Source organism: Neodiprion fabricii, chromosome 6, assembly GCF_021155785.1.
Source record: "Neodiprion fabricii isolate iyNeoFabr1 chromosome 6, iyNeoFabr1.1, whole genome shotgun sequence".
Taxonomy (NCBI): Eukaryota; Metazoa; Arthropoda; class Insecta; order Hymenoptera; family Diprionidae; genus Neodiprion; species Neodiprion fabricii.
The window spans coordinates 2519376-2546451 of record NC_060244.1 but is presented as its reverse complement, the minus strand read 5'-3'; the positions used below and the strand labels follow the sequence as shown (position 1 = coordinate 2546451).

The 27076-nt window shown below is 45.8% G+C and overlaps 1 protein-coding gene across 2 annotated transcripts; it reads right to left on the bottom strand.

The window, feature by feature from the left end:
- Nucleotides 1-1497: 1497 nt before the first annotated feature.
- On the bottom strand, nucleotides 1498-25808 carry LOC124185266 (paired box protein 6 homolog). 2 transcript variants are annotated; one of them, XM_046575846.1, is made up of 6 exons: nucleotides 24589-25808; nucleotides 17255-17452; nucleotides 6221-6361; nucleotides 5791-6114; nucleotides 4440-4624; nucleotides 1498-3261 (listed from the first exon to the last, which is right to left on the bottom strand). In XM_046575846.1, exons 1-6 carry the CDS (start codon nucleotides 24938-24940, stop codon nucleotides 2695-2697), a joined length of 1767 nt encoding a protein of 588 aa, XP_046431802.1. In that variant the 5' UTR covers nucleotides 24941-25808; the 3' UTR covers nucleotides 1498-2694. The 2 variants fall into 2 exon arrangements, with proteins under 2 accessions (XP_046431802.1, XP_046431803.1); XM_046575847.1 differs by having other exon boundaries at nucleotides 2951-3244.
- Between the last annotated feature and the right edge of the window lie 1268 nt (nucleotides 25809-27076).

Sequence of the window (27076 nt, the reverse complement as noted above, 5' to 3'; positions counted from 1 at the left end):
TTATATGATCCTGTTCTCGCGGCGCGCACTTCACGGATTCGAATTCGTCGGTCGGCTAAGGACGAAGGGATCTCTTTCATCTTGTACATAAGAAGGTGAATTTTGAGCAGTGAATTAGTTGCGCCAAATGAGTTCTGCCTCGTTGGACGTTGGACCTACCCTGCGTCATCTCCTCTCTTATAATATGTACCTACCTGCCTCTGATACTTTTTCGCTTCTGTGCCTCTTAAAAGGTGCCTCTGTTTCCCTCTTCTTTTTCTCCCTCATTCTTATACTGTCCTTTTTACAAAGCGACAAAGATGTTGGATCTTATCTTGCGGCAATCGTTTATACCTACACATCTGTATAGGTATAATGGCATACCTTATATATATATATATATATATATATGTATGTATGTATAACGAGTCAATCGCCGCTTCACTCCACGGACTTTGCGAGAATTCATGTCCTTTCAATCTCTTCGTTTTTTTTTTCAATTATCATACACAGCTGGTTTTCGTGATTAGATTCTTTTGTCTCAGCTTTTCCATTCAAGAATCGCGCTGTTACTTTCCCTTCAATCGTAATACGCACCGTCGTTCGAACCGATATTTATTTACTTCGATCAATTGTACGTGTAATGCGATAATAACCGATGGGCGCAAAGTTGACGAATTTTTTATACTATTCTCCCAGGGTGAAATTTCAAGTAATCTCGATGCATGGTTAGAAGTTGATACAAGTTGCGACCACGACGCACTAGTTACGAACGATTCTATTTCCACATACTGTACCTATACGGAGTCGAAGTACCGATTATTATAGAGGTACGGCCAAATATAGAGTTCCTTATTAATTACAACGCACGTAATTTATACATAATGACGTAAAATTGAAGTGTTGTGCTTTGATCGGGATCTATTTATACCCGTTCGTCGCGTGAAGACGTTGCAAAACAGTTCTGTAAATTATTGATACGGTCAATAATATACCTACCCACTTTATACAAACAGTCCTGCTGCAGCAACAAAACGTTAACCGAAACATCACAAGCCGCACAATATTGTAAACCTGACATTACGTCAATCGAGGCACGTCGCGTAACCGACGTCGCTTCGTTCGTCGATTTGTTTGTTTGTGTGTATTTTTTTTTTTTCTTTTTTAAGCATTCCTATTATTTTTTTCATTCTTTCCGTTTTAATGCTGTTCAAAATGTTGCGTAATAACGCGGTTGAAACTGCGTAAAACAGAAACCTTTCTTTTTCTTTTTTAACGGAGCATGCAGCAGGAGAATTTGCGTTTTGTGACGAGAATCGTTCAGCTCGGTTCTTCGTTGTAAGTCTTCTGATAACACTTGACAAACTTCTCTTCCAAACAGAGGCGATCGTGACTGAGACGTAGAAAACGAGCTTGCGCCCAAGACAAATTTAATAAAATCCAAAGGAAAAATAAGATTTCTTCGATGTATAGAAACTTTGATTAGTATAAATGATTCAACTTGCACATTTTCTTCTATTTGTTTATTTTGGGACAGGATAAAGACACTTCGAATAGATATAAATACGGACGAGTTGAATTCAGACTCCATAGTTTTTCAACGAATGCAGTTTTCAGCTTCAATTATCATTATTATTATTATTTTGTTTTTCTGTCGAAAAATTTATTTATCATTCCAGTTAATTCTGTTTTATTCATTTAATTATTTATCCATTCGTTGTTTCATTCTAATTTTTCACATGACATAGGCAAGTTCGTTGCCTCCGGGGGCAAAATATTAAACACCGCCAGGACTAGCTCTCTGATAAACTTTCGTCCGTCGCATAATATGTTTGAGTAGCTACGTTCGTCGTAACAAATAAATACTTTATTCGAGAAAGAATATTATCATTTTTTCCACACACTCTTCTCTCTTTACTCATCCCAGTGTCTCGCCAACATTGCGCGGTATGGTATACAATTACGTATATTTCACATACCTATGCTATTTTGACAATTCCATAATTATACACGAACTGATCAACGATCGCGTGCAATAATATAAACACCGGAATTATACGTGTATACTTATATTGCATTTATCTACGTATATATCTGCGTATGTCGTATTTATGTACGTACGTATATAGTTCACCTTAGAATATAAACAGATCTTATAATAATTAACAATCCGAATTATTACAATCACATTACTTTTTAATAGTTACATACATATATATATATATATATGTGTGTGTGTGTGTGTATATATATATATATATATATATATATAGTACGATAATCGTATAATTAAATATTTATCTACACAGCCCGCACTTCCGGAGCATGTATAATCCTAGGTTATGTTAAGGTACCTATGACAGTAGGTATACCATTATTCACAAGTGATCGTACGAATGATTGACGATAATATTACGAATAATAATAATAATAATAATAATAGTAATAATAAAGACAACAACAACAATAATAATAGTAAGCACAATAATATCGTTAATGACGGTAAGAGTGACGATGAAATTACGTACGAAAATTATTAATAAATGGAAATCATATTTACTCCGTACAGTATCAACAATAATAATAATAATAATAACAATAATAATAGTAATAATAATAATAATAATAATAAAATAGATGGAACGGGGGATGAGACGGATCGTGCATGCACGCACGTACGCATGTACTCGTATTTATATCGGATTTAGGATCGTTTCAGCGATCGTGTTTGGTGAGCTCGAGGGGTTGCTGGTCCGGCCAGGGTTCCCGCCAGGCGATCGGCGAAGGTGGGTCCTGGTCGGAATCCTGCACGTCGATCTCCTCGTCGGAGTCGACGACGTCGTTGTCGAGGCTCCGACGCTGGGGCGTCGGGCTCCTGGGGGCGTTGTAGTGTCGGGATATGCTCGAGGCGTCCGTGCCGCCGGCGAATATGCTCGCGGGTGTCGTCGTTTGATTAGCCGAGGGTGGCGACGAGTCCCCCACGAGCTGACTGATCATGCGAAACGCGCTCGGCTTTCTTTCCGGCTGGGCCGCGACGCCGCCGCTACCACCGGATTCGGCGAATCTCTGGGACGGTACGGCGGTACCGTGAACCGCGCGGAATGCACTATGTTCGCCACCCATCCCCCCGGCAGGGGTTCCTGTGGTTATACCAGTTAACGATGCCCCTGTACGGGTCGTGTCTAAACCACTTCCCGATACCGCCGGGTGCGGCGGCGAACGCTTTAGAAGGTTCATGCGCTGGTGACGCCGCCATTTTGCTCGTCTGTTGGAAAACCAAACCTAAGAGTCACAAGGGTCGTTAGAATAATATTCAGCCGACTTCGAGCTACGGTGGTTGGGATTTTTGGTTGTTTTTTTTTTTTTTTTTTTTTTTCTTTCACCTTCCGTACGGAGTGATTGTCCGACGGCGGTATCTTACCCCTCGTCTGGGGCGATTTAACCCGCCTGCGATCGAATTCGAGATCGGTTGTTTGCCAGAGTTACCAACCGTGGTGAACTTAGCATTTTTGAGGTTAAAGACTTCGCGGCGAGACGTGCGTATGAATTTACGACGGTTGGTCAACCTGACAAACAACTGCGCTTGAATTTTAGCGCATGCGCGTTTACATTCTAGCAGACGACGGACCATTCGGCCCTTAGACAATCACTCTGCATCTATACGTATGTATATATTTCGGGGTACTTTTTCTTTTCCACATATCTATATATTCGTACACCGCGTTGCACGGGGTTGATGGGTTAATCTGTGAACTATCCGAGATGGAATTTTAGTCAACTCTGTCGCATTTAGCCAAATATTATCTTGCTCACATTTTTCTATACAAAAAAGGCATCCACGGTATGTTTTCGATTCCGACAAAATTCGCCCGGGTAGCGTACCGTGTATCGGTTATTCAACAATTTATTGCCGACAGGAATATTCGGTCGAATGACCGATGAACCCGGTTGTCCGAAGTCTTATCGTTTTCATTTTGCATTGTAACTTGACAGTGTAAAGGATCTCGTTGGATCTAACGTACTCCTAACTTGAACTTGTCGCTAATTTCCCGCCACCATCTCAGTTATCGAAAACGAATCACTGTTCGCCAACTTATTGCCAAGTTTTTATCGTCAATTGACCGTATGCAAACTCGAGTCAAGTACAGTCAAAGGGTAGTTAGTCTCCCGACGAGTCCACTGCTCGGGTAAGAATCTAAAAACAAGTCGCCGGAAGAAATATAGCGTCAAATCGAAAGTCGGATGGCAAATAACGGGTCCGTTTATCGTTTTCGATTACTGTAATCAATGTCGGAGGATCAGCCTTTGCTTCGTCCTCTCGAGGTTAAAATTCCGACCTACCGCGACGAGGACCGGCGTCTGAGCACCCTTTGACATCTTAATAATCGACGCTCTTTGGCACAATTATTGATATTGATTATCGGGTGGACGGTGGGTAGTAATTTGGTACGGATGCTTACCTGAACGCGGGCTTCGCTGAGGGACGTCTTCGACGCGAGGCGTTCGCGCGTCGATACGCAAGGGTAGTGCGAACGCTCGAACTCCTTTTCCAGTTCCTCGAGCTGCTCGGGACTGAAGGTTGTACGATTCCGTCTGAACTTTGGCTGCTCCGATCCGTCCAAGCTTCCATCGTCTCCGTCAGCATCTGACACATTAATTTCAATCGTTCTTGTTACGCGAGAAGTTTGATTCTTGCCAGGCTTCGGGCAGCTTTAATTATACGCCGCGTCAGGGTTTTGTAAGCTTGATCGTGCGCCGGATACGATACTTATGTGAATATTTTATAAACTTTCCTGGGAAATATGCAATGGTTCAATAATCGGATCAATCGAATCAGTTTCAAGTATAATGTTAAAGGAATTGGTCAGCGTTGCTGCTTGTTTGTTCGAAAGCTGAAAGTGTTCAAAGGAATGTTTTACAAGCCATTCAATTTATCTGGTTCACAATTCAGGAGGGCTTTTGGTGTTTCGTTTGTTGTTTTCTCTCTCTCTCTCTCTCCAACTGGGTGGTCCCCTTGAGACTAAAACCTTTCCTCGATCGAAAGCCGCGAATTTAATTCTTCCTCACGCCGGACTCGCGATATCCAGCAATACCTCATTATTATTGATTGAATAATACCACCAATTCGGTCGATAAACCGGTTTCGCTTCTGATACCATTTTAAAAGCAACTCTTCTCTCGCCGAGCGTAAACGTGCCAACACACGTGAGCCGCGGATGCATCGATGACTGCGGGCGGCGCGTGTGACTGACTCGGTCAGTGGCTCACGGAAATTCTATCAAATTTCTAGTCGAAGAAGAAGAACAAGAGTAAGAAGAGGGATACGAGAAGCCTGTAACCGAAACTCGATACCGTACAATAAACTGCCACGGTATAATACTGATAACTGACGGGGAGATCCGAACAGGGGTAGAAGGCACATGTCTTTTTATGCTTCTCCTTCTTATTCTTATTTTTCTCACTCAGTGCGGGGCATTTCTCGGGCATTTCCTCTCTCACGCACGCAACGTGCCTTTCAAGTAGGTACCTTGGCACGAAAATCTCCAAGTTTCCATGTCCCGGCCTGCACCACCGACCTTGAAGATCTCGAGTCAAGCGTACCAGTTATCGAGTCGTGTTCGGACCCCCTTACTTTCCAAAATCATAAATTTCACCACGACTAAAACCAATCGCTACAAATTTGCTCTCGGGTGATTTTCGAACCAAGGATCGAAGAGACCCGACGAAAAAGGTCGATAACTGGTACGCTTGTACCTTAAGCACCTTAAGCACGTATTAACGTATCAACGTATCGTGACAAAGTTTCGGTACCCAAGTATCCGCGAGTCATCGGGTCCGATCCGTGAAGCGCGTGGTCGGGACTTCCGCTGGATCCACCGCCTGGACTCGGCGCTGGAGGAAGAAGGACCGAGCCTCCGGTTGGGATGGTTGGCAGGACCCAGGGGTGGGCCCCACCCCATCCCGGTATGTGGTGAGGGTGGTGGTGGGGCGAGTTGAAGTAGTGGTGAGGCCCCGCAGCGTAGAGACCGTAGCCGGCGGCCCGCGCGAATTCCGCCGCCGCTCGTTCCGCCGCTCGGTTTCTCAGGATGCGGTTTATGCTGCTGACCGATGGCGCCGTCGCGTTGCTGCAAACTCCTGCGCAAACGGCCCGGAAAATACTAATTTTAACACAACCCGTTTCCACGCTCACCTTCCGGGACCACCTCGTCCATTTCTATATTTCGGCTCCGTTTTATCTTACCTTCGGATATCAGTCGTTCGCGTATTTCCCACGCGAAGATCGTAGGGTTTTCTCTTTTGTACTGTTCGATTTTAGCCACGACCGCAGGCGTCGCAACTTTCGGTTTACTACCGCCGATCAGACCCGGGGGTCTCAGGGTTCCTGCAACATACGGAATTACACATTTTCAGATTGGAAGTCGATGTACGACGATACATACGATCAATAGTCTCAACGAGTTAGGAAATCTTTGAGACTCCGCCCCGTCGAGGTGACGATGAGTCGTGTTTCTCAGGAATTAGATCCGGTAAGGCGTCGGTGAAAAAGCCAGCACTTCCTCCCAATTTTCTACAAAACTGACGTCTGCTGACGTGCGATAATTTCGCGGAAGTCTTATACGATGACATTTGTTGGTCGCTTGTTTGTTTTTATTTTTTATTTTTTATTCGTTTTTATTTGTCGGTACCGAAACGTGCGAATAATAATTAGGGTTATTGATTCGCGTCGGATCGACGTGGACTTTTTCTACTTCTCGTAACGCCTTCTAACCGCTCCTTCTCAGTGACTCGTAATAACGTTGTCTCGCACAGCGTTGCATTGACAATTTTCTAAACATTTCGAAGAAATTTTTATTCGCTTTATCCGTGTAATATAAACCAGAAAAAAGGCTACAATACAAAAGTTTGAGTCTCCCGCTTTCATTCTCGATCGTAGGCACAAAGTATCATTGTTCGATAATTTATTCACAAGGTTGGTATTTCTTCGAGGTAGAGTCACCTACGTGCCTATTTTCATACGTCCGTTGCGTCGATTTCTACACTCGGTCTGTTGAAATTCTCCATTTTTCACGTTACGAGGCGATTGATAAGACGTAAAAGCGTGCACGGTGTCCAAGTTGGGTACGATACGCGTGCAAGAGGCGCGGGAAAGATACGAACACCAGACAACTCGTCCGGTTATCGCACCCGCGAATTCGTCCAGAATCGCAGACGGAATTCGCATTTATACGGTCATGTCATACGTTTGCTTTGTAGCCAGGCGGTAAATTAATTACTCGCCCGTCGCGCTAGTCGGAGCGCTTCGTGACTTTTATAGGCAGTCACCTATAATTGCGTGTATACGGATCCGTTCACCCGCTATAACGGCCGTGTTGTGAAACAGAGTCAATAGCCTGTGAAAATTGAATTACATATATAGGCATATATAATCGCGGTGTCTGATTGTGTCTTATTCAATTATACAGTTTGCCGGGTATAATACGTTATACTGCATTTCAAACGGTGTATATACACCTAAGCTCCGTCGATACACAGGCATCTATAATTTACACACGCGCACGTCTTACAATACCATGGAACCTTGAATTTCTCCAGAGCTCTCTGGCCATCTGTCGCCGTATCATCAGTCCGCAATTGTTCCTATCCACGATAACGCGTTTTTGCTCACAGACCGCGCACCGTTAAAGGAATGAAAAAGTCCCTTTAACACCGCTCGGTCTGATTCCGAAGATGGATCGAAGGATACGTATACGCGCAAAGAAGAACCCCCGAAGGGTGATCAGCCCGGATCGGAGTCGTGCGGATGTAATTTCTTCATTGGCGGATAATAATAACGTAAATGGGTTGCAGAGGAAGAAGGTATTCCCGAAAGATTGAAAGGTGTACGCGATATACGCGCGTACGGAGTCGAATAATAAGGGCAAACAAAGAGAGGCGACGTGTCGAGCCGCGAGGAGGAATTTCCTTCGGGCATTTGGACATAGCCGGGTTAACCTAACCTCGCCCATTAACCGAGCAACCATCGGCAACCCGCGAGACACGCACCTATATATGTGCATTATCCAGCTCGGAACAGAAAGAGAGATATCCACAGACCCCGGAGGAGTCGAGCGCCGTTTACTCACGCACGCGGGTTCACCCGTGGGAGAACACGCGATCCGGGACCCTTTGCGCCGCGGCCAAAACGTTCTTATTATTTTTCATTCTTAATAATAATCCTATAACAACCAATAATTGCTCGGCTCTGGCTGCGCCTCTGCATATCATTTACGTCTGTGTCTACTCACACACACGCGCGCGGTATTATTCCGCGGAAGGTTGTACTGCACGCGTTAAACTACCGCGTGTATCCTTACGACTCGAGATTCGTTGCAGCTGCGGAATTATATACGCGAATGTACAACAAGTAGCAAGCTCTGCCGGGGCAGCGCTTTTCCACAGACGCGGTAAGTTGGAATTGGTAAAAAGCTGCCGACGGTAAGCTAATCGTTGTAACAATTATTTATATTGTACGAGAACTCGCAACACCTTGGCGCAAGTTTTTCGTTATCGAAAACGTCGGTCGGTTCGACCGTTTATAAAGAATTTACTTGTAGTCAAAATTTTTCTCGGCATGTACGCGTTTATCGTAAGGCGTAGCTTCGGGGTCGGGCAACAATTTTTTTTTTTTTTTTTGGAACCGGAAGTAACGCTGCTCGTCCCCGCAACTCGATCCATATTCACCCCGTGGAAAAACTGTACAAATTAATTCACCGCTATCCCTCCGAACGATCTCCGCGGACCGTTTGTTCGTTCGTTCGTTCGTTCGTTCACGTATACCACAAATAGCAGTTTAGCCTAACGACGTTCCGGTAAACGCTTCTTTCCGGTTCGAGTATAAAAGACCCGAATAAGAATATACAAAATGAAAAGTAACACTCTCGTCTTTCGGACACTCGCCTTGTCAGCTGTTCCGTTTACATCGCAAACATCCAGAGTTTTAATTTCCTCCGTTTTTCGCTAAAAGTTAAAAAATACGTCGGACAAGGTACACCTTGACGGTGATTTTTAATCGCTATTCCAAACCATCCTCATTTTTCGACTTAACGATTCGGACGAATATCAGTGATGAATTGAGCAATAAAAAAAAAGTCCCGCATGCCTGTTCCGCGAGCCGATTCGTCGGGAGTTGACGAGAGAACGCGTGGCGATAAAGGCCTGAATAAATTTACGATCCTGCTAAACCGAAGGTAAATTACATCCGCGCTTACGCGATACGCGCACCGAGAGAAGAGGGAGATTTTTCTACGGTTTCTCCGAGGGCGCGTTCACATCGATTACTCCGCGTCACATGCAAACTCTGCAACCAGGGTTCTCGTTCTTCGGCCGAGGTGGTGATCAAACCAGCTCGAACCCCGCCTAGCCTGCCTGCTCGAGTACCTGTGCATGTAAGTCGGTAAGCTCGTATTCAGACTCGGCGTGGGTAGGTAGGTAGTAGGTGGTAGGTATAATGCCCGTGCTGTTAGGTACATTCTTTCCCGTAAACTCGATTACAGTTGGCGCAAAGAATCGGAACGGAGTTCGTTGCGAAACCCGGGGCCAATTTGCACGGATTACCAAAGCAATTATACACGAAATAAGCCGTTTTAAGGTCATCTGTCGGATATCGTGCACGGTTGTTGCCTTGGTTTCATCCGTCCGTACCTATCCACTTACTCCTCGTATTCCTTCCTTCCTTCCTTCTTTCCTTCTTTCCTTCGCCCTCTCGTTTACTCCCGCAATGAGTCTTACTGGCAGGCGCAATTGCACGGCAGGCAGGCGATGCGGGGATCTATCAACTGCTTGTTAGGCTTGCGGGCAGGGCCGAAAGTCGTTACCCAGGAGCGGCTTGTTTCTGCAACGCCGGCACTAAGGAGAGTCGTAAAGAGTTACCTTGGTGCTAAAGTATCGTAATATACCCTACATAATCTCAACGTATACATACGCGTAGGTATATGAACACATCCGCGGGTTAAGAAAACTCCTGTCTATACTTGTATATATTGTATGTATATATATGTTGGTACCACGAATACTCACTCTCTATACCTCCGATTTACTCTGAACGTAAACTTTGCCCAACTGTACCTATAATCACGAGCCATAGGTGCTGTACTCCGATAACTATACGTGAAAGGCCGCAACCCTCATATTTTCCTACCATTTTATCAATCGGAGATTCGTCGTTATATTCTTTACGAAAGACGCCTACTTGGGAATTTCGCATAACGTCCGAATCATCGGTTGTACAAATTTTTGTCACATACGTTTCGAACCCAGAACTCGTCACTGCCGAATACGGTTGACAAATTATATCGCAACTTTGAAAGCCACTATCGATCTTACGATTTTTCATCAATTTTGACCGTGTAATTATTCACTTTACACAATTTTACCATTCGGACAATGTGACATGTCACTGACGATATAATCGATCGACGCTTCAGAGTCAGTTTATTATCTTCCGTTCTTTTCTCCTGCTAATTGAAAGTATAATTAGCAGATACGCAAGCCGGATGTCTCTGTCTTACATATGTGCCCGTTGGAGCTCCGACCGCTTATATTTTCAAATGCTTTTTGTCGCAAAACTATTACACACAGGCGTTTTCTCTCGCGGACTTTTTTCCAGAGCTTATCGAGACATCGGAAAATCTCGAACACAACTTTCTTCTCATATCCGTAAGAGTTTAGTCGGCCTTCGACTCGGCTTACGAATATCGTTACAACTCGGAAACTGTTGATCTCGTTGCAACGAAATATAGCTTTAAATATAGTCTGACGTTGCAGCTGTCCGTAGAAAAAAGTTCAATCGAAATTGGTTCGGTAGTTCCGAAGCTACAAGCTTAAAGTGCGGGCGGACAGACGCGGATAGATGTTGAGTTTTACGGATGCGGAGAAGATAGAGACGTGATCCGGAACTGTATGGATGGCGATCACACGCACGTCCGAATAACTTCCGTGTAACCTTGCGCAGCGTTGTTTCTTTCGTAAAAATCCTGTAACAACGCGACTTTGTACACTCCCTCGCGGACAATAAACAAAGTGAATAAAATAAAACAAATCGACAGCAACACGCGTGCTGTGGTTAAAAACGCGGTTTCACCAGGTTTTTCATTCTCAGCTCTCCGATGCTAATATGGCCGACTAGCCGCGTTTGAGGGTCAACGGATATTTGCATCTCGGTTAACGCGCGAGAATTATAAGGAGAAAAGATAAGTCTAAGAAGAAGAATAGCGAGAAGAAAACATAAATGAAAAGGTGAAGTTTGGCGTAGCAAGCGTGTAATATGCAGCCAGGTATAATTATAATAATTGTAATTGAAACTTGAAACAAGATGAAAAGAAGAAGAAGAATAAGAGTAAGGAAAAGGCCGCGAGAAGGGGGCGATGTCTACCCAGTGTCTCGTCTTCTGCCACGGTTTTACCTGTACTTTTCACATAATGGACATCGGCAATACGAGCTAGGTTCGTGCCTACGAGAGGGAAGCCTTGTCTACTGTGCGCTTTCATATGGTAACCAGGAATCGCCTTGTTATTGGTCGAGAGATGGGGCGTTCGCTCAACGGATGTGTCACATCGCGCTTTGCTCGGTGCTTCTTCTTCCACTTCTTCACGCAGCGCGTACCCCGTGACTTTGGAATTTATGCCTCTCGGTGGGTGAAAGAAACAGCTCGTATTATAAAAGCGATGGTCCGCGGGTAGCTGCGGGATGTAAGGCGTGGTATATTGACGAGAAAATGGGTAAATGGGAAAACAGAGAGACGGGGATAGAAGAGGCTGAAGTATAGAACGGAGACGAAGAAAAGAACGAGTCTCTCGGGGGTAAAAACATCTACTGGAATATTATTTCTGATCCCCGTGCACCGAGCTTGCGTTACTTTTCTTTTCTTATTCTCTGGTTGCAGAGGTACAAATTACTCGTTTCCACCACCATTGTTCGCCATTGTTGTCTGCAATACCCTTATCTATGCGATAGTTGTCTGTTTGAAGATGGAGAAAGATAGAGCGAGATAGAGAGAAGTAGAGAGAGATGCTCGCCTCAAACGCTCAGAGACAGTCACATCGGCACATGTACCATTGTACGGGAGCTTTGTGCTTTCTCAAAAGATCCTTTATCTCACCTGTTGTACACGTTTGTCGTTTCTTGCTACGTTTGTCACAAAATAGTGTAATCCCTTTTCACGCTATGTGTTTATCGACGTTATTCTACCTGTAAAATGCTGAATGACAATATTAATTAAAGCACGCGTTGCAGCTGGACGAAAAAGAGCATTGCCTCTACTCCTATTCCAACGTTCGTGTAAAATACCCCAAAACGTATTTACACCCGTCGACGATTGATTTTAAAATTTTCACCGTAATCTAGTCGAGTAGTTATCGCTATTTTGTTGCTTTGGTAGAATAAAAATTATCGTCTTTCGGTCCCGCGATGTAACGCGCGCGTTGTGTTCGGTATGCAAGGCGGAGGGGCGAGGGGGATTTACTTCCTGAGCAAGTATATTATAAGCGAGTTAGCCGGTTAAAGCTTTAACTGCAAGGAGCTCGTAAATAACAACGAGTTTATGCGCGCGAGTAAATTTGAGAGTGTTCGTAAAATCCTCTCTCTCTCTCTCTCATTACTTTTTGAACGCGAGCGGGGAAAGGCGTCCGGTGGGCGGGAAGGGGGGTTCCTCAGCCCGCTCGCGTGTTGCATAGGTATGCATACACACGAGTGTAACTATCGGTGAAATCGTTGCGTACGCGTCTTTACGGCGTTTCCCGTCACGAAACAAGTTTGTATTCGATTATATACGAGGAACTAATTTTATCATCATTCCGAACGCGGTGTGTGCAACTAAATATTATACGCGGGTATATAACCCGTGTAGGAATTACTGACTGACAGACTTTTATAGGTATAATGTAGTGGGTGTGCCACGTATATCCATACGCGTCAATATATATATATATATATATATACCTATATACACGTATGCTAAATTAATACGTCCAATCCGATTATACAATTGATCCGGCAACTGCAGCGGTGTCTAACACTTGAGATTATAACTAAAAAATACATATACATATATATGTAAACTACAGCGGTTATGTGAAATATATACAGACACACGTGTGTAAATTAGCTGCATGCATCTGCGCATATATATCTTTATAAAATTATTTTTCTTTCTCCCTCCATCTCTCTCTCTCTCTCTTTCGCTCACTTTCAGGATGGAAGGAATAAAAAAAAAAAAGATGAATTTCGTAAGATCATTAGTTAAACGTTGTCCGGGTTGTTCGACAAAGCGGCAAACCTGTCTAGTTATGCCTTATAGAAATAGAAATTTGATTTGTCTAATTTTTTGTTGCAGATTTCTCGACGGACGCGTTCTACGTTGGCTACCGCAACAGCGTTGGTGAGTTTTTATTATTTACTTTTTGATTTTATAGAATATTCGCGCGGCTAGAAGATTTGCCGTGAGTGTTTGAGAAGGAGAGCTCTTTCGCTCTTTCGTTCTTTCGTTCGTTTGCACCTACGTGGCAACCTTGTATGGTTATCTTTAGTGCGAGTCTATTGGCTGAGCACGGGTATAACTATCCCCATGGCAACCGTAAAACGCGGAGCGGCAGTAAAAAGGTAAAAGCCACGGTAACTGGTGGGTAAATCGAGATATTCCAAGCATCGCTTTACCCCCTTGTTACACATACATCCACGTGTTGTACCTGCGCAGCGTGTTCGAACGCGAAGCAGAACTCGTTGCAAGTTACACGTTGCACGACGAACGAAAATGAAAAAGCGCAAACTTTCGTTTCGATCGTGTTTACCGGTTTTCTGCAATTTCTGAAAAATTTCGTGCCCTTGTCTCCTTTCCTCGCAACAACGAATGGATAGAGTAGAAACTGGTGACCTGTGCTTCCGAAATCTCTCCAATGCCAATTCTCGAGTCGATGCCGATAACTCGGAAGGCGCTCTCTCTCTCTCTCTCTTTCTTTCTCTCTTTTTTCAACACCCATCCATCCGTGCGTGCTATCACAGTGCAGCCCGTTCTCAACTTCTTCCGAGCCTACAATTGTCTCGTTCCTTTTTCTTGCAGAAAGAGGATGAGAGAGGAACTGTGACCGCGATAGAGGCGGGCACTCACTCGACTGAATCGGTTCTCCTCTCACCTCGGCGTGTTGTAAACTCAGCACGTTGTTTGCATCGTCCGCGGACGATTTATGTATTACTCCGGCAATAACCGTGACGCTTAAAGAGCCTCTGAAGTGGCCGGGCCTCGCTTGACCTCTGACTTGTATACCAGTGCAACTAATTGCCCGTACAAAATATGGGAACTCGTTCGTAATGCGCAGGTTACGTACGCTTGGTGCCTTGGATCGAAAGCTTCGGAGTTCGCAATGTCCGCAGTTCAGCGCGCGTTTACCTTCGTCCGTTTTTTTTTCCGCATCTCCCAGGGTGTGCGGGTAGGGTTAATTTCTTCTTATGAAATTTGCCGTTACGGGAATAAACGATGGGAGTCTTTTAACTGCGCCAGCCGCGTATAACGCGAGGCGAAGAAAGTCGCTTTTTAGGTTTTCAAGTACCGGAGCAGCAATGCTCAGGTTTAATTGCGGGCCGAAGGGTGTAGGTAATTGGTCCGCATGCCGCGATTACCGAACATTACTACATTCGCCATTACATCGCATCTTTGAGAGCGCGGAGTTGCCGAGAGATGTTGAGTTAATTTTTGTTTGATTGTTATGCTCTTCGTTTACCTTCGCGTTTGTATCTCATTTTTCATTTTTCATTTTCATCCTTTGTTTTTTTTTCGTTATTCCTTTTTATCTTCCTCCTACTTTTTATTCGTCCCTTTTTTCGAATGAAGACATTACCGCGGGAGCTGCGGAGATGGCCGAACAGAGACTGAACGGTATATTTTTACGATGCTGCCTCGTAAAGTTAACGAGGAACGAGAACCGAGGAATTGCTCTGCATGCTTCGAACTACCCGGGATCGTTTCGGACTTATGTATTTTACTTAACCCGTCTCTCGAAGACACACGCTTTATCGTTGTACCACTACGTACAATGTGCGATATTGCACGGTATGCATCGTCCCGTGCGCAACTTTGTGCCAAAGTAAAGTTTTCCTTCATTTTATACGCACGATACGATACATCGCACACGCCTACACGGCGCCCGGATAGTATCTTTGATAAATCTCCTCGCCAAGTCGAGAACGCATCGATTTAACAATCTTGTGAAATCTGTTCAATCCTTAGTCGTTCCCTGTATTCCTTTATCGCACAAGAAATTGCGGGCAATTGTATACGCCGCACAGAGACGTACCCGCATATAGGTTGAAGGGAATTACGATCGTGCCGGAGGTTAATAGCTGCTTCTTGGGATTAACAGTGTCTGTAATAATGATTGCACAGTCACACGCACGGGGTGTACGTACGCCGGGGACTTGTACTATGTTGTATTAGAGCCCTGGTTGTACAAAGAAGAGCTAGAAGGCATCGTTTGACAGACACACTTAGCTCTATGTAAGTCAGCCTCTCTTCGCTTCTCTTGTATACTGGATGGGTATATTGATTTGTGCAGAACACCTGTGTTCATATTCACCACGTCATCTATACACGGTCGTGAGGCGCAGGTATGTATAATACCAAATGAATTTCTATTCTTTGTAACATTTACTCTAGCAACGATGCGCGCGCGTACGTACCCGTGTACGATAACACGACAGTCCTGCAGTCATCCTGGATGCAGTCGCGGATAAGAGTTTAAATTCGTTGATGTGGGAATTTAAAAAAACGTACGACAAACGACCGTCGTACATGGACGAAAGTTCAAACGAACTTGTACGTATGCAAGGGGATCCGAAGAGTTGAAAAGAATTATATAGAAACTTGGCGAAAACCGGGGGCAGTTTGAATACCACGCGCAGCCCTCAATCATCTCAATTCGTGTAATTTGTGTTTCTTTTTTTTTTGTTTTTTTTTTTTCCGCCGTGTTCGCCAAAGTTGCGGGGTAATCAGGTGCAGCTCGAACCTGCGGATACGTCGGCGCGTGTGTGCGTGTGCGGCATATACGTACATACGGCGTTACGATATTAGCGGACACGCGATGAGCCTGACGGTATGCATAGCGGTGGGTATACTGTACACACGTACACGGGAGCTCGGGGTTTATTATAAAGCTATCAGTAAAACTCGTGTCCGATCTGAGGGAGCGGTAAATCTAAACGGGAGGAAGAACCTCCTCCTCACCCTACCCCCGAACCGCCGACTCATTTACCTGCCATATATTAAATTCGCACATAATAACCGTCAAGCCGCGTTAGTTTAGCGATATTACGCTAGCGTTATACCCGTAGGTATACCGCGATGATCCCGATAGCCAATTTGGATAGGCGATGCTGCGTTTCACACACACACGTGTGTGTATATATATACATATGCAGACATAGGTGTAGATATGACTCGTACGTTAGTCGTCGAGCGTAGAGCGAGTTGGACTATGCAGCAGCAGCAGCACGCGTCGAGTGCCAGTCTCACGGCTCATTCCTCAACTTTCCTCTGTCGCATCGTGTGTGTTTCTAGCGTATACCTACTTATATATACCTGTAATCGATTCCTCTTTATCTCGAAACATAAATTATCACGGCTGGAACGCGCGATTGGCGCGTGTTTAACACGTTCGATTACTTACGAAGCGAATAATTGTATGGATGTGTTTAGGTAGGTAGGTAGGTAGGCATGGTTGTATGTACAGCGAAACTTCCCAATAGCGGACATCTTCGGCGACTAAAAATATTCGGAACAATGTTAACGTGTAAGTTGTGCCTTTGGAGATTTTAAGAGGAATCCGTTGTTGAGAGTCGTCTGTTATTATGGTCTGCTTTATTGATTTATGGTTTGAAATAACATCGGATATTAGATATTCGTTGATATAAACTCGACTCGGATAATTAGAGATAGGTTATCAAATTTAACACGCGTGCGGTGGTCAAAATGGCGCCCATGCGAAATATCGATAGCTTGATAAACCTCGCGATCACCAACGAATCTTTACGAAATTCGGTCGACAACTTTATGCCACCTTTGCGTAAGTTTGATCATTTTTTCAGAACATACCGTACGCGAAATTCGTTACAGTGGCCGTTTGAATTCCGGAGGTGGGACGCGTTATGCGGTAAAGCGTGTATTTGACACACGGTTCCTTTATCCGGATATTGTTTTTTCTTTCCATACTTATTTTCTTGTGCACGAAAATCGTATGCGAGGAAGACTTACCCAATAGCTTCGTTACAACTGCACCTTGTTGATTGAGGGAAAGTACGTGATTTGCCAAATCGTTGTAGTGACGGAGGGCGCCCAAACCGTGAGACAGCTCCAAAAGTCTTTGACGGGATGTTACACCCCCTGCATTGGCTCCGCTGCTGTTTCCGAAAGGATTCGGTGCGACCGAACCGGCGCAGCCAATTCCAACTCCTGAAACATTGAAATTTCACGTTCTTTTTTTAACGCGGTTACATGTAATACAGGTAGACAATCATCGGGTAAAAGTTGAGAGCGTTTTTTCAAACAAAGAGTTTGATTTTAAAATGTATATCTAAAGTTGAAGTATGCGGGTGGAAGACACGCTTCGTGATTTTGATATGGCGTTTCATTCCGTCGCGTTTTATAAAATAAGACCTTCGCCGTGGATTTATGTCCTTTACAGTGAAACACCGATAGATGAATATATCTTTTTTTTCCTTCTTTCTTTTTTTTTCTCTCATTGTCTCTTCTCCCAGCATAAGCGCGGTTACAGTCAGTCGTGCAGGCAGTGCTAAAATGTCTTCTCATAGTTTCGCGATGTATTGTTCACCGCCTGGTGTGTATGTATATATAACGTATGTATGTATATGTATATATGTGTATGTATATATGGCAAGGTAATTGAGAGGTTGGGTATAACCGCGTATTATCGAGCAGGGTTATGCCGCTCACGATTCTATACTTGACGAGTCTAACCGTGAAAAATAGATATCGTACGACGAAGAACGGCCCCGAGTTACCTCGGCCGGGGGATGGATGGATGCCTATGGAAACTCTCGCTTATCGCGTGGCAGGGCCTATACGCGTAATCGATAGAGCGACAACCTTTTTTCGTACCTTATACGTGGTATAACCACGTCGGCGATAAGAGAATCTCACGCATCAGGTGTGCCGAGTGTGAATTTATTTCTTGGTTAATTTGTTCGTTCTTAGCTGCGTCCGATGTGCAAAGCGTCGAAACCGCTGGAATTCTGTTAATCTATCAAATCTCTGTCGCAAGAATTTACGCGGGACGGACTGTATAGTTGGGAATTTTTTTTTTTTTTTTCACTCGCCCTGTACGTAGAGACAAGTCATTCTTGGGACTGACTGGGCGAGTGGTCTCGTCGACTGCATGACTGTGATCGAACGATGAGTAGAAAAAGAAAAGTTGAAGCAGGAGAAGGAGAAAAGAAATAAAGAGGAATAAAAAAGAGACACCCCTAATTCGGGAAAATAGAAGCGTTTAATTCCATGTAACTGGTTTTCATTCTTCACCGATCAGTTATGGGTGTCTCATGTTTTGACAGATTCTAAACGGTTCTTTACGGGATTCTTGAGCAGTCACGTTCTAGTTCTTACGCTAAAATCGTTGGGTGGGTACCCATGCTCTCGGAGCAGCTCAAAAACCACCGAATGGTGAAGTGAGAGAGAGAGAGAGAGTGAGCGACTGGATGAGATACAGAGTTAAGGATGTAAACCTGTCGGAATTGAAAGCGAGGAATGACCGGCGTGCAGAAATATAAAGAGAAAGATCGGATGAGTCAATCGATTCATTTTTTGTCATTTGGCACAGTGGGTATGATAACTGAATCAAGAGGGCGAACTAGGTAAATTTTTTTCACGAACACTACTTCGCCTCGTCCGAATTTTTATTTACAACTTAACGGTGTAGTTACGAATCGGCAAAATCGCCAGATTTCTCCGGCTATTTTCCCGGGACAAATCGAGATCGACGAATGCGCTTTAGAAGCGACACCCTGTACCTGGACAATACACGCGAAGCATACAATCTGCGACGTGTTTAAGCCTCTGTAAGGAAGTATGTAATAAGAGAGGCGCAGTTGCGGAGTGTCGTATTCATTGTTTTTTGCATTCATTAATTAATCTTCCTCGATCGCAAAAGATACCGGCACAAACAGTCGAGTCAGCAGGCTGAACCGATTGGAATTTAATGGAAAGTAAGACTGGGAATTTTTGAGCGCACAATGAACCCAGCTTACAGCTTCTCTCAGGTGCAATAGAATTAGTTTTGCAGTACATCGTACGGATGGTGCAGCAGCGGTTTAGCGCTTCGTTTTACAAGTTTCCGTTCTATTACATCGTTCTTCTTACGTAACGCAGCCGGTTGGTTATATTGACGGAGAATTATCTTATTAATTCTCAGATTGCACGCGCTGTCCGATATATCCGTACAAGATGCGTTGTACGGACTGGCTCGGATCACTCTCTGTATTTTATAATTCTTTTTCTCGCACCGATTTCTCCACGCATTATCCCTCAAATATATACGCGTAACGGACATTCGTTACGTTCAACCACACGGCGGTTTCAACTCGAAAACAGACAATTAAATTTTCAACCGCAAACTTCTTCTCTCGGTTGGGCTTTCGTCGTACCTTTTCCTTTTTTTTTCAAAGTGGGTTTAGAAATTGACGAAAGAAAGAAAGAAACAATTCCCAATCGACGATAAAACGCCAGAATTTCCGTTGCCACAGAGACTACGAACGTCACAACGAACAATTTTTTCTTTTGAGAGCTACCGTTGGCGTCGCGTTGAGACGAATAGATGCAAAAATGCAACGCCACGAGCTTGGCGAATTCTCTGGACCATCGTCGCGATCCTCATCATCGTCATCGTCGTCGTTGTTTTTTGAACTTCTTTACCTTGCAGGGAAAAATGGCCTTCCAGCTCGTCTGATCTTTCCGCAATGCGGTCGTGATCACAGGCGATGCGTCGATACGCGTGGCACTTGACGGGAGGATACGTGGAGATATATAACGCACAATAAGAAAATTCCACCGATTAAATGTAAGTGGACGGTGCCCGTTCCATTAGCCGCACATTAGCCCGTCGCCTCGACGACGTTTATACTCCGCATTCGGCGCGTATGATATTATTATACGCGATTATTTACACGTGTAGGTATAATAAATTTAATTACCCTCCGAGTTGAGACCGTATAACTTCGGGTGATTTTCATCCCGCTGAACGGCTGCAGCTATCGGCTTATACGCCTCGATCTTCGTAATTGCCGGCTGTCAAACGGTGCTCCGATTGCCGCTCGTACCCGCGTTTGTTTTCGCGCCTGAGAAATCCCCGATCCTGCCACGCTTAATTATTGGATTTGTATTTTCTTCGTTCTATCTCCGCGCGCGTGAAACGGGGCCGCGGATCTTCCGCGAGTACATTTACACACCAACGTTGGGACTCGGAACGATTCGTATTTCACGCACCTACTTTCAAGTCCAACCTTCTTGACGTGCGTTGAAATTTCAAGGGACCCTCGAAACACCCGCCTCCCTTAAGGGGACGACGATAATTAATACGTTTGAAGCAAACTTGTACGCTCAAGATGCAACTGTCAACCCCTGCGTGCAGATAGCATCGCGTTCAGGTGTTATTGGACAGTGGTTGACCGGGGGAAAGCAGCGGGGCTAAAAGGAGCTCCTTCTTTTAATACGAACATATGTTCCCTGGTTACAACCGCTGCCTCGGGCTGTCCGTTTTTCCGCCCCGTACCTTTCGCCCATCTTTATCGAGCCCTCGGATCTCGCCTTATCTTTTGTTCGTTTAAACGGCGATAATACCACACCGTCACTAATTTATTATTATCGCCCTCCTCGTTAACCCATCTGGAGCGGTTGAAGAAAACGCTGAGAATTTCGTGCCTTCAACAAGGTCAGACTTGATTGAGGGTTTGAAATTATATCCCGGATAACGTTTCGATGCCGCCGTTTAGGCGAGAGAAGTGAATCGGTACTGGAGATTTTCGTTTAGTTATAACGATGGGTAAAAACATTGTAAAATTTCTATGTAGCCTGAAGATGATCGGATGCAGGTTCCCGGTTGAAACTTTGTAAAAATGAATAGAGAATTGATCAGAAACATGAAGAATCCTCTCTTCGTGTAACGATAAGTTGGCACTGTCCATCGGTTACCATAATCGAAAACGCGTCTTTCAATTTTGACCGATTCATTTTTCCTTACGCTCCGACGATAGAATGGAAAAACGGTCCGATATAACGAACGACCGAACGTGAATGTCGATACTCATTAGGCATCGTACGAGTCACAGATATTTCCATACTTGGATGCAGCGTGTATACAGCGTGTGGATGCGGGGAATTAAAATGCTTTTCCCATTACGCGTCGATTCGGATGTTTCGATATTGTTAGCCGTCCGTCTCTATCCACACACATACCTACCATACGAATACGTATAATCGCGGGTTTCTTGTTACCTGGACTGCAGAAGAAGCAGAAGTCGAAGGAGGAGAAGAAGATGTTCGGAGAAGTGGCAATGCCTCTTAGGTGTTGGGGGATGGCTAATGAGACAAGTGAGCTATCGTCGGAAAGCTCTGAACGAGACCTCGGCCAAGGCGCCAACAAAATAAATGTCCTCGCTTTCGTGCGCGGTGTCGTGGTGTACGTACCGAAGGGCGTTATACGGTGGCGAGACCGGTTCCCGGGACCGATACTCACCTACCCCGTGTGGGCATCAGACGCTTACTATTGCAGCTACTACTATTCGGTGATATACTCAGAAATGTACGAGATGCCTCGGACGTGGGGGAAGAACTCGTCGGTATATCGCCGTTTACCCAGCCAACGGATAAACGATCGCATCCGTAGAAACGAGAAGCTCGCAATTAAGAACCAGGTTGAACCGCGGTCCTTTGTGTGCGCTGCGTATCGCATCCGCCTCCACGAACACGCGTCTCTTTGGTACAGTAGGTACGTCTACCTATAACCTGTACGCACACTCGTCGAGCCTCGAACGGGATGCTCGAATGTCCGATTCTTCGGGTATTCGGTCAGGATTGCAGCAGCCCGTGATCTTTTGTTCAAATTATACTCTCGGATTAAACTGTGGGATTCTCAATTTTTCACTTGTCGCTTCTCGCGTGCCGTCGGCTTATATACCTACGCGACAAAGACGCCCCGCTCCGACCTTCCGAAGGTGCGAAATTTTTCTACCGCATCACATCCCGTAGCAGTTTGATTCGCAGATGTGAAACATTATGCTTGTTCATTTGACAATGGTGACCATGATGACGTTTGCTTCGGATTGTTTGAGGAGATTCACGCAACTTGTCTCCAGCTGACGCTACTCCGTGGATCACGGGATTTTATTGTTGGTTCATGAAGTTTCGAGTTTTAGGTACGTTTGTCAAGGCGAGAGATTCACTCGGATGAAAAAAGACGAATTTGAATCGTTGTAAGACTTTGTTACAATATTTGGAGGTTTGTAATCACTGCAAATCTTACCGCTGAAGTTCACAAAAACACAGTTGAATTGAAAGCAATTAGTCTTTGTCCCTGCTTCCAAACGTACAAGATTCAATCGTCCTCTTTCCGGCTTTCACTGCTCTAGGTTCGATGTTAAAGAAAGTTGTAAGTCAGTTTGACGAACTATGGTTTTCCACCGTCATCCATGAACCAAGAGAATTTACAATCTTAACACCGTCGGTCCGACCTTTCAACCATACATTTAGTCGAATCGTACATCCGACCTGCGAGATAGACCCAGGTCGTAAAAATTTACCTTTACCACGAGAGTCTCCTCGATACCCAGCAGCTCGTTGGAAATAAACCAGAAGCGTGTGTAGACCAACCCTAACCTGACCTAACCCAGCATGACCCTCAATAATGCCGAGTAACTGGCACAGGTGTCAAAACGTGAATCAGCAGATCTTGAATCCTTGGAGGATTGATCGCCTCACGCAATTGAACGATAACGAGCGTCACCTGTACTTGATTAATTTCACCGTACGAAATCGTTGGTTGGTTTCGCAGCGGCTGACGAGCGTTAGAGTTACGTAACACTGGGTTCGTGAGTGATATTTGGAGCGCCGGTGCGATTCTTTCGTAAGAACCGACTTTGTCTCCGCGTAAACTTTTCGCGTGCAAAGTCTGACCGAGCAAAAATTATTCACGCGGTGTTTCGTCGGGTGTTGCGCAGGTATTCGAACGCTCGCGCGGTTGGTCGGATCAGTCGTTGGAAGAGGATGGTGGAGGAGGTCGGACGGATAGGTGTAACGCGGTACGTGTGTGACAGGGTGAAATTTACGCACGGTCGTAAATCACTCGGAGTTTTGACATCCAAAGTCTACCGAGTTAACGTCTTTCCGTCAAAGCCGGCTTCTCTCCGGTTATAATTGTTGGCGTACACGGCGTGTACCGCCCGACGTTGGTATACCTTGTACCACACGCCTAGCCCGGAGAGCCGTTCAAGATACACACGGTTTGTTGTAAGCTACGAGCCTTTATTGTTAACCACAACCTGCATAAGCTGATGTTACATACAAAGCACGTGCAGCGACTCGCTACATGCCTTCGCCGCCAACACAAAGACGAGCTCCTCGAAAAGGAGCGAACCAGTGGCAGAACAATTCATCTCGCGCTTGAGGCGTCGAAAGGAACGCCGGAGCCATGGCGCGGGTTTGTTGCGCTAACGCGAAGTGAAAACCTCGTCGTTGTGTTGGTGCGCATCGCAAAAGACCCGACCGCCATCGCCTTTACACCGTCACTGATCGCTGGAATGTCGCCTTTATCATACACGTTGACATCGGAGGACGACGGGCTTCGTGACGGGAAAAAACGAGGCGATTCGGAATCTAATTTGACTCTTGGTCGAAACCCGCGAGCTCGGATTTACATTTCGGTGATCGGGGGAGGAAGTCAAGGGTTCCACGTCGAAGTCGAGATCGAGGGATCTCAACGGTGGATGAAGAGACGCGCTCGGTCGAGTACTTTAATATATATATATATAAGCCTGACATCCTTCAAAAATACAGTTTCTTACAGTGTATTTTTGAAGGACGTCAGGCTTCGGGGTTGTTTGGGAGAAAGTCGGTGGTGCGGGTTCGTTGAACAGTCCAGAAGCGTCAAAAGCTCTCCCATGACGTATACGTATAAATAAGAGAATGAGAGAAACGCGGTGGAAAGCTATCCGGCAACTGTGTTTCTTTGTCATGAAAATACACAGGTGTAAAACAGCGAGAGGCGCAAACCCTCGTCACGGTGGGAATGAACCATTTTTTTTCACCCAGTCATCATCCTCGACGGTTCAAGACACTCGCGCCAAGTTGATTAATGCGTTTTACATAAAGAGCCGAGGGACGCGGGGAGTTTTTCCGACGCGACGAGGACCAGGAACCAAATTGGGAGTAGCCGCCGTAGCTGGTACTTGAAAAGTATCAAAGTCGAGCCAAACTCTAAAGTGTCCGTGTACTCGTGCATACATGTACAAATAACAGAGACGAGAACGACGCATCGGATACCAATAGAGACCGTACGGTCAATAACGCTGATTCAAACTGACCGTCGAGCAGAGCCGAGGGTGGAATGACGTTGATCTGGTGATGGGCCGTCGGAGGTTGTTGCGCCGTGTGCGGAGGGTGCGAGGGGGAGGGTGGCTCCCAGGGACGAGTTACGGTGACGCCATTGCTGGCTGGGGTGGGTCCGGAATCGTCGGAGCAACATTTAACCGCGGCGTTGTTGTTCGTAGCGCCGATGGCCTTCGCGTTCAGCTTCGAAGCGGCGTTTGGCAAAGAGAATCCGGACTCGGCCGCCGCGCTGCCGATAGCGTCGACCACTACCATGCTGTTGTCGTTCGTTGTCACTGCTGGTTTCGTAGTGCCGGTGGGCGTCGCGACGCTTCCACCGATCATCATCACTCGCCGGTTACCTCGAGGCTCTCCTTCCGGGGCCTCCCGGTCCTCTCTCTCAACGTTCCTACCGATTTCCGGTCTCCTCACCGTCGTTACGCCAACAACCGCACCGACACCCCGGCTACGCGTACCGTCTCGATTTAAATCGTCAGTGCAGTCTGGCTGTCCGAGCGTTTCTGCACCCGGGGTACATCGTCGTACGTAGAAATTATTGACGCGAGGAAACTCTTACCGGCACGTCTCCTCTTTCACGGTCAAGTACACTCACAACCGCGTGTAGGCGGGCACCCACACGCGCACACACAATTGAATATCCAAATAAACGCGGAGCGAAGTTCGAAAGAAAAAAAAAAAAGAAAAAAAAAGAAAGAAAGAAAGAAAAAAAAGGCAAGAAGGAAAAATTGAAACGTTACGAATTAAAAATCACACGTGCACCCGCGACGAGGAGAAAAATTTTCAGAGTCCAGGGCTGCGGGGTTCGAGCGTCCTCAAAGTATCCCATCACTGTTCCGCGTGCAAGTCCACTGGAAAGCTCGAGCTTTCGTCAGGTGTTACGCGCGGCGTGTTCGAGCTTACTCGTGGCGTGTATCGCGATGAGGTCGGCGCCGCGAACCGATCGGCAGTGGTTGCGGAGGGTGCGTACGACGGGCGAAGGAGCGGCGTCGCTCGCTTCTGTCTCGCGGATGTCGCGCCGCGGGATTATCGTGCGTCGAAGGTGCGAGGAGGGTCGCCTAACGTATCAAATATATATGTTGTCTGTGACCCGCTGCTCGCACTGCGCCGGATTCGAGCAGATTGGCTTCCGTTTCGAGGCTCGAAGCGCGCCCAGACTACCTTTCCCCCACCTGCCGATACGCCGCTCGCTTGTGCTGCTGTGGCTACGGAGGCCGCGCCGCGGCTGCTCCAGCTCCCGCTGCTAGTCATTCCAAAGGCGAGATCAAGATTTAAGGCATTCGAACGGCTACCGCGCCGGACTTCCCTCCACCCCGCCCCACGCGTTTCCTCCCCCTCGACACCCGGCACCCCCCCGGACGATGCGCAGTGGGGCGCAGTGGGGCGCGCGGTGTCTACGACGAGGAGCGCGACGGCGATCAGCGCTGCCCCCGCTGCGGGGAGATACGCCGATGGTGGTGAAGGGGGTGGGGGGGGGAGGCAAAGCAGCCGAGGCCCCGGCGTTGCAAGACCACCGGTGCGCAACTCCCGTTGCGCATCGCTCCGTCGCTCTCGCTACGCCCCCCGCCCACCCACCATTACCGGGCAATCGACCAATTGGATAACGTCATGGCGCCCATTCGCGCTACGCCAGCTCCCACACCTTCGTTTTACTTTCGTGCCCGATAGCGGGCTAACCGTGTTTTAAACCTGCAGGGAATCCGGAGAGAAAGAGAGAGAGAGAGAGAGAGAGTGACACCTTGTGTGTTAAACTCGAGGGTCACCATCTTCCGTTATAATATACATACATATATATATTGTATGAATACGCACGTACGTGTAAGCCGGTGTACCTGCAGAGAGTGCACCGCGTGCGACCGTTCGTCCCTTTATTTTATTATTAATTTTAGTTATTTTTTTTTCGCCTCACCAAACACAATCGAAACCTTACCCGGATATGATTTTCTTTGTCGATTAGTTTTTCTTACTCTTTATTTTTTTATTGATTTTTTTTTTTTTACTTCATACTTTGTACACAGTCGGGAATCGGCGACGAGCCTGATTCGGTATATTTAAACTTCGTTCGGGATACGAAGGAATCACCGTAGCAAATTTTGTATTAATGCATCGATTTTGGATATTTTGTTATTTTGTTACATTCCCTGAGCAACGATTTTACCGAACGCGATTGGCTTACTCCGACTTCCTGCATCGTATTGCGGCACTTTGCACTCCCGAATCGATTCCGTTTGTTCGCTTCTCGTCCTCGCGGTATCGCCATTATTGACACGCACGAGTCAGCCTGCGTCTATGTATGCACCTACCTGCTTTATTTCCCTTCGCATCTCCTCTCAGATTCGTCGATTGATAATCCGAACCTGTTTTCACCTGTACGAAACTTACCTCGTGAATTTTCTCTCGACTCTTCGAGTTCGTGAAACAATAAAAATCTATATTTTAATAAAATATGTGTATATATATACATAT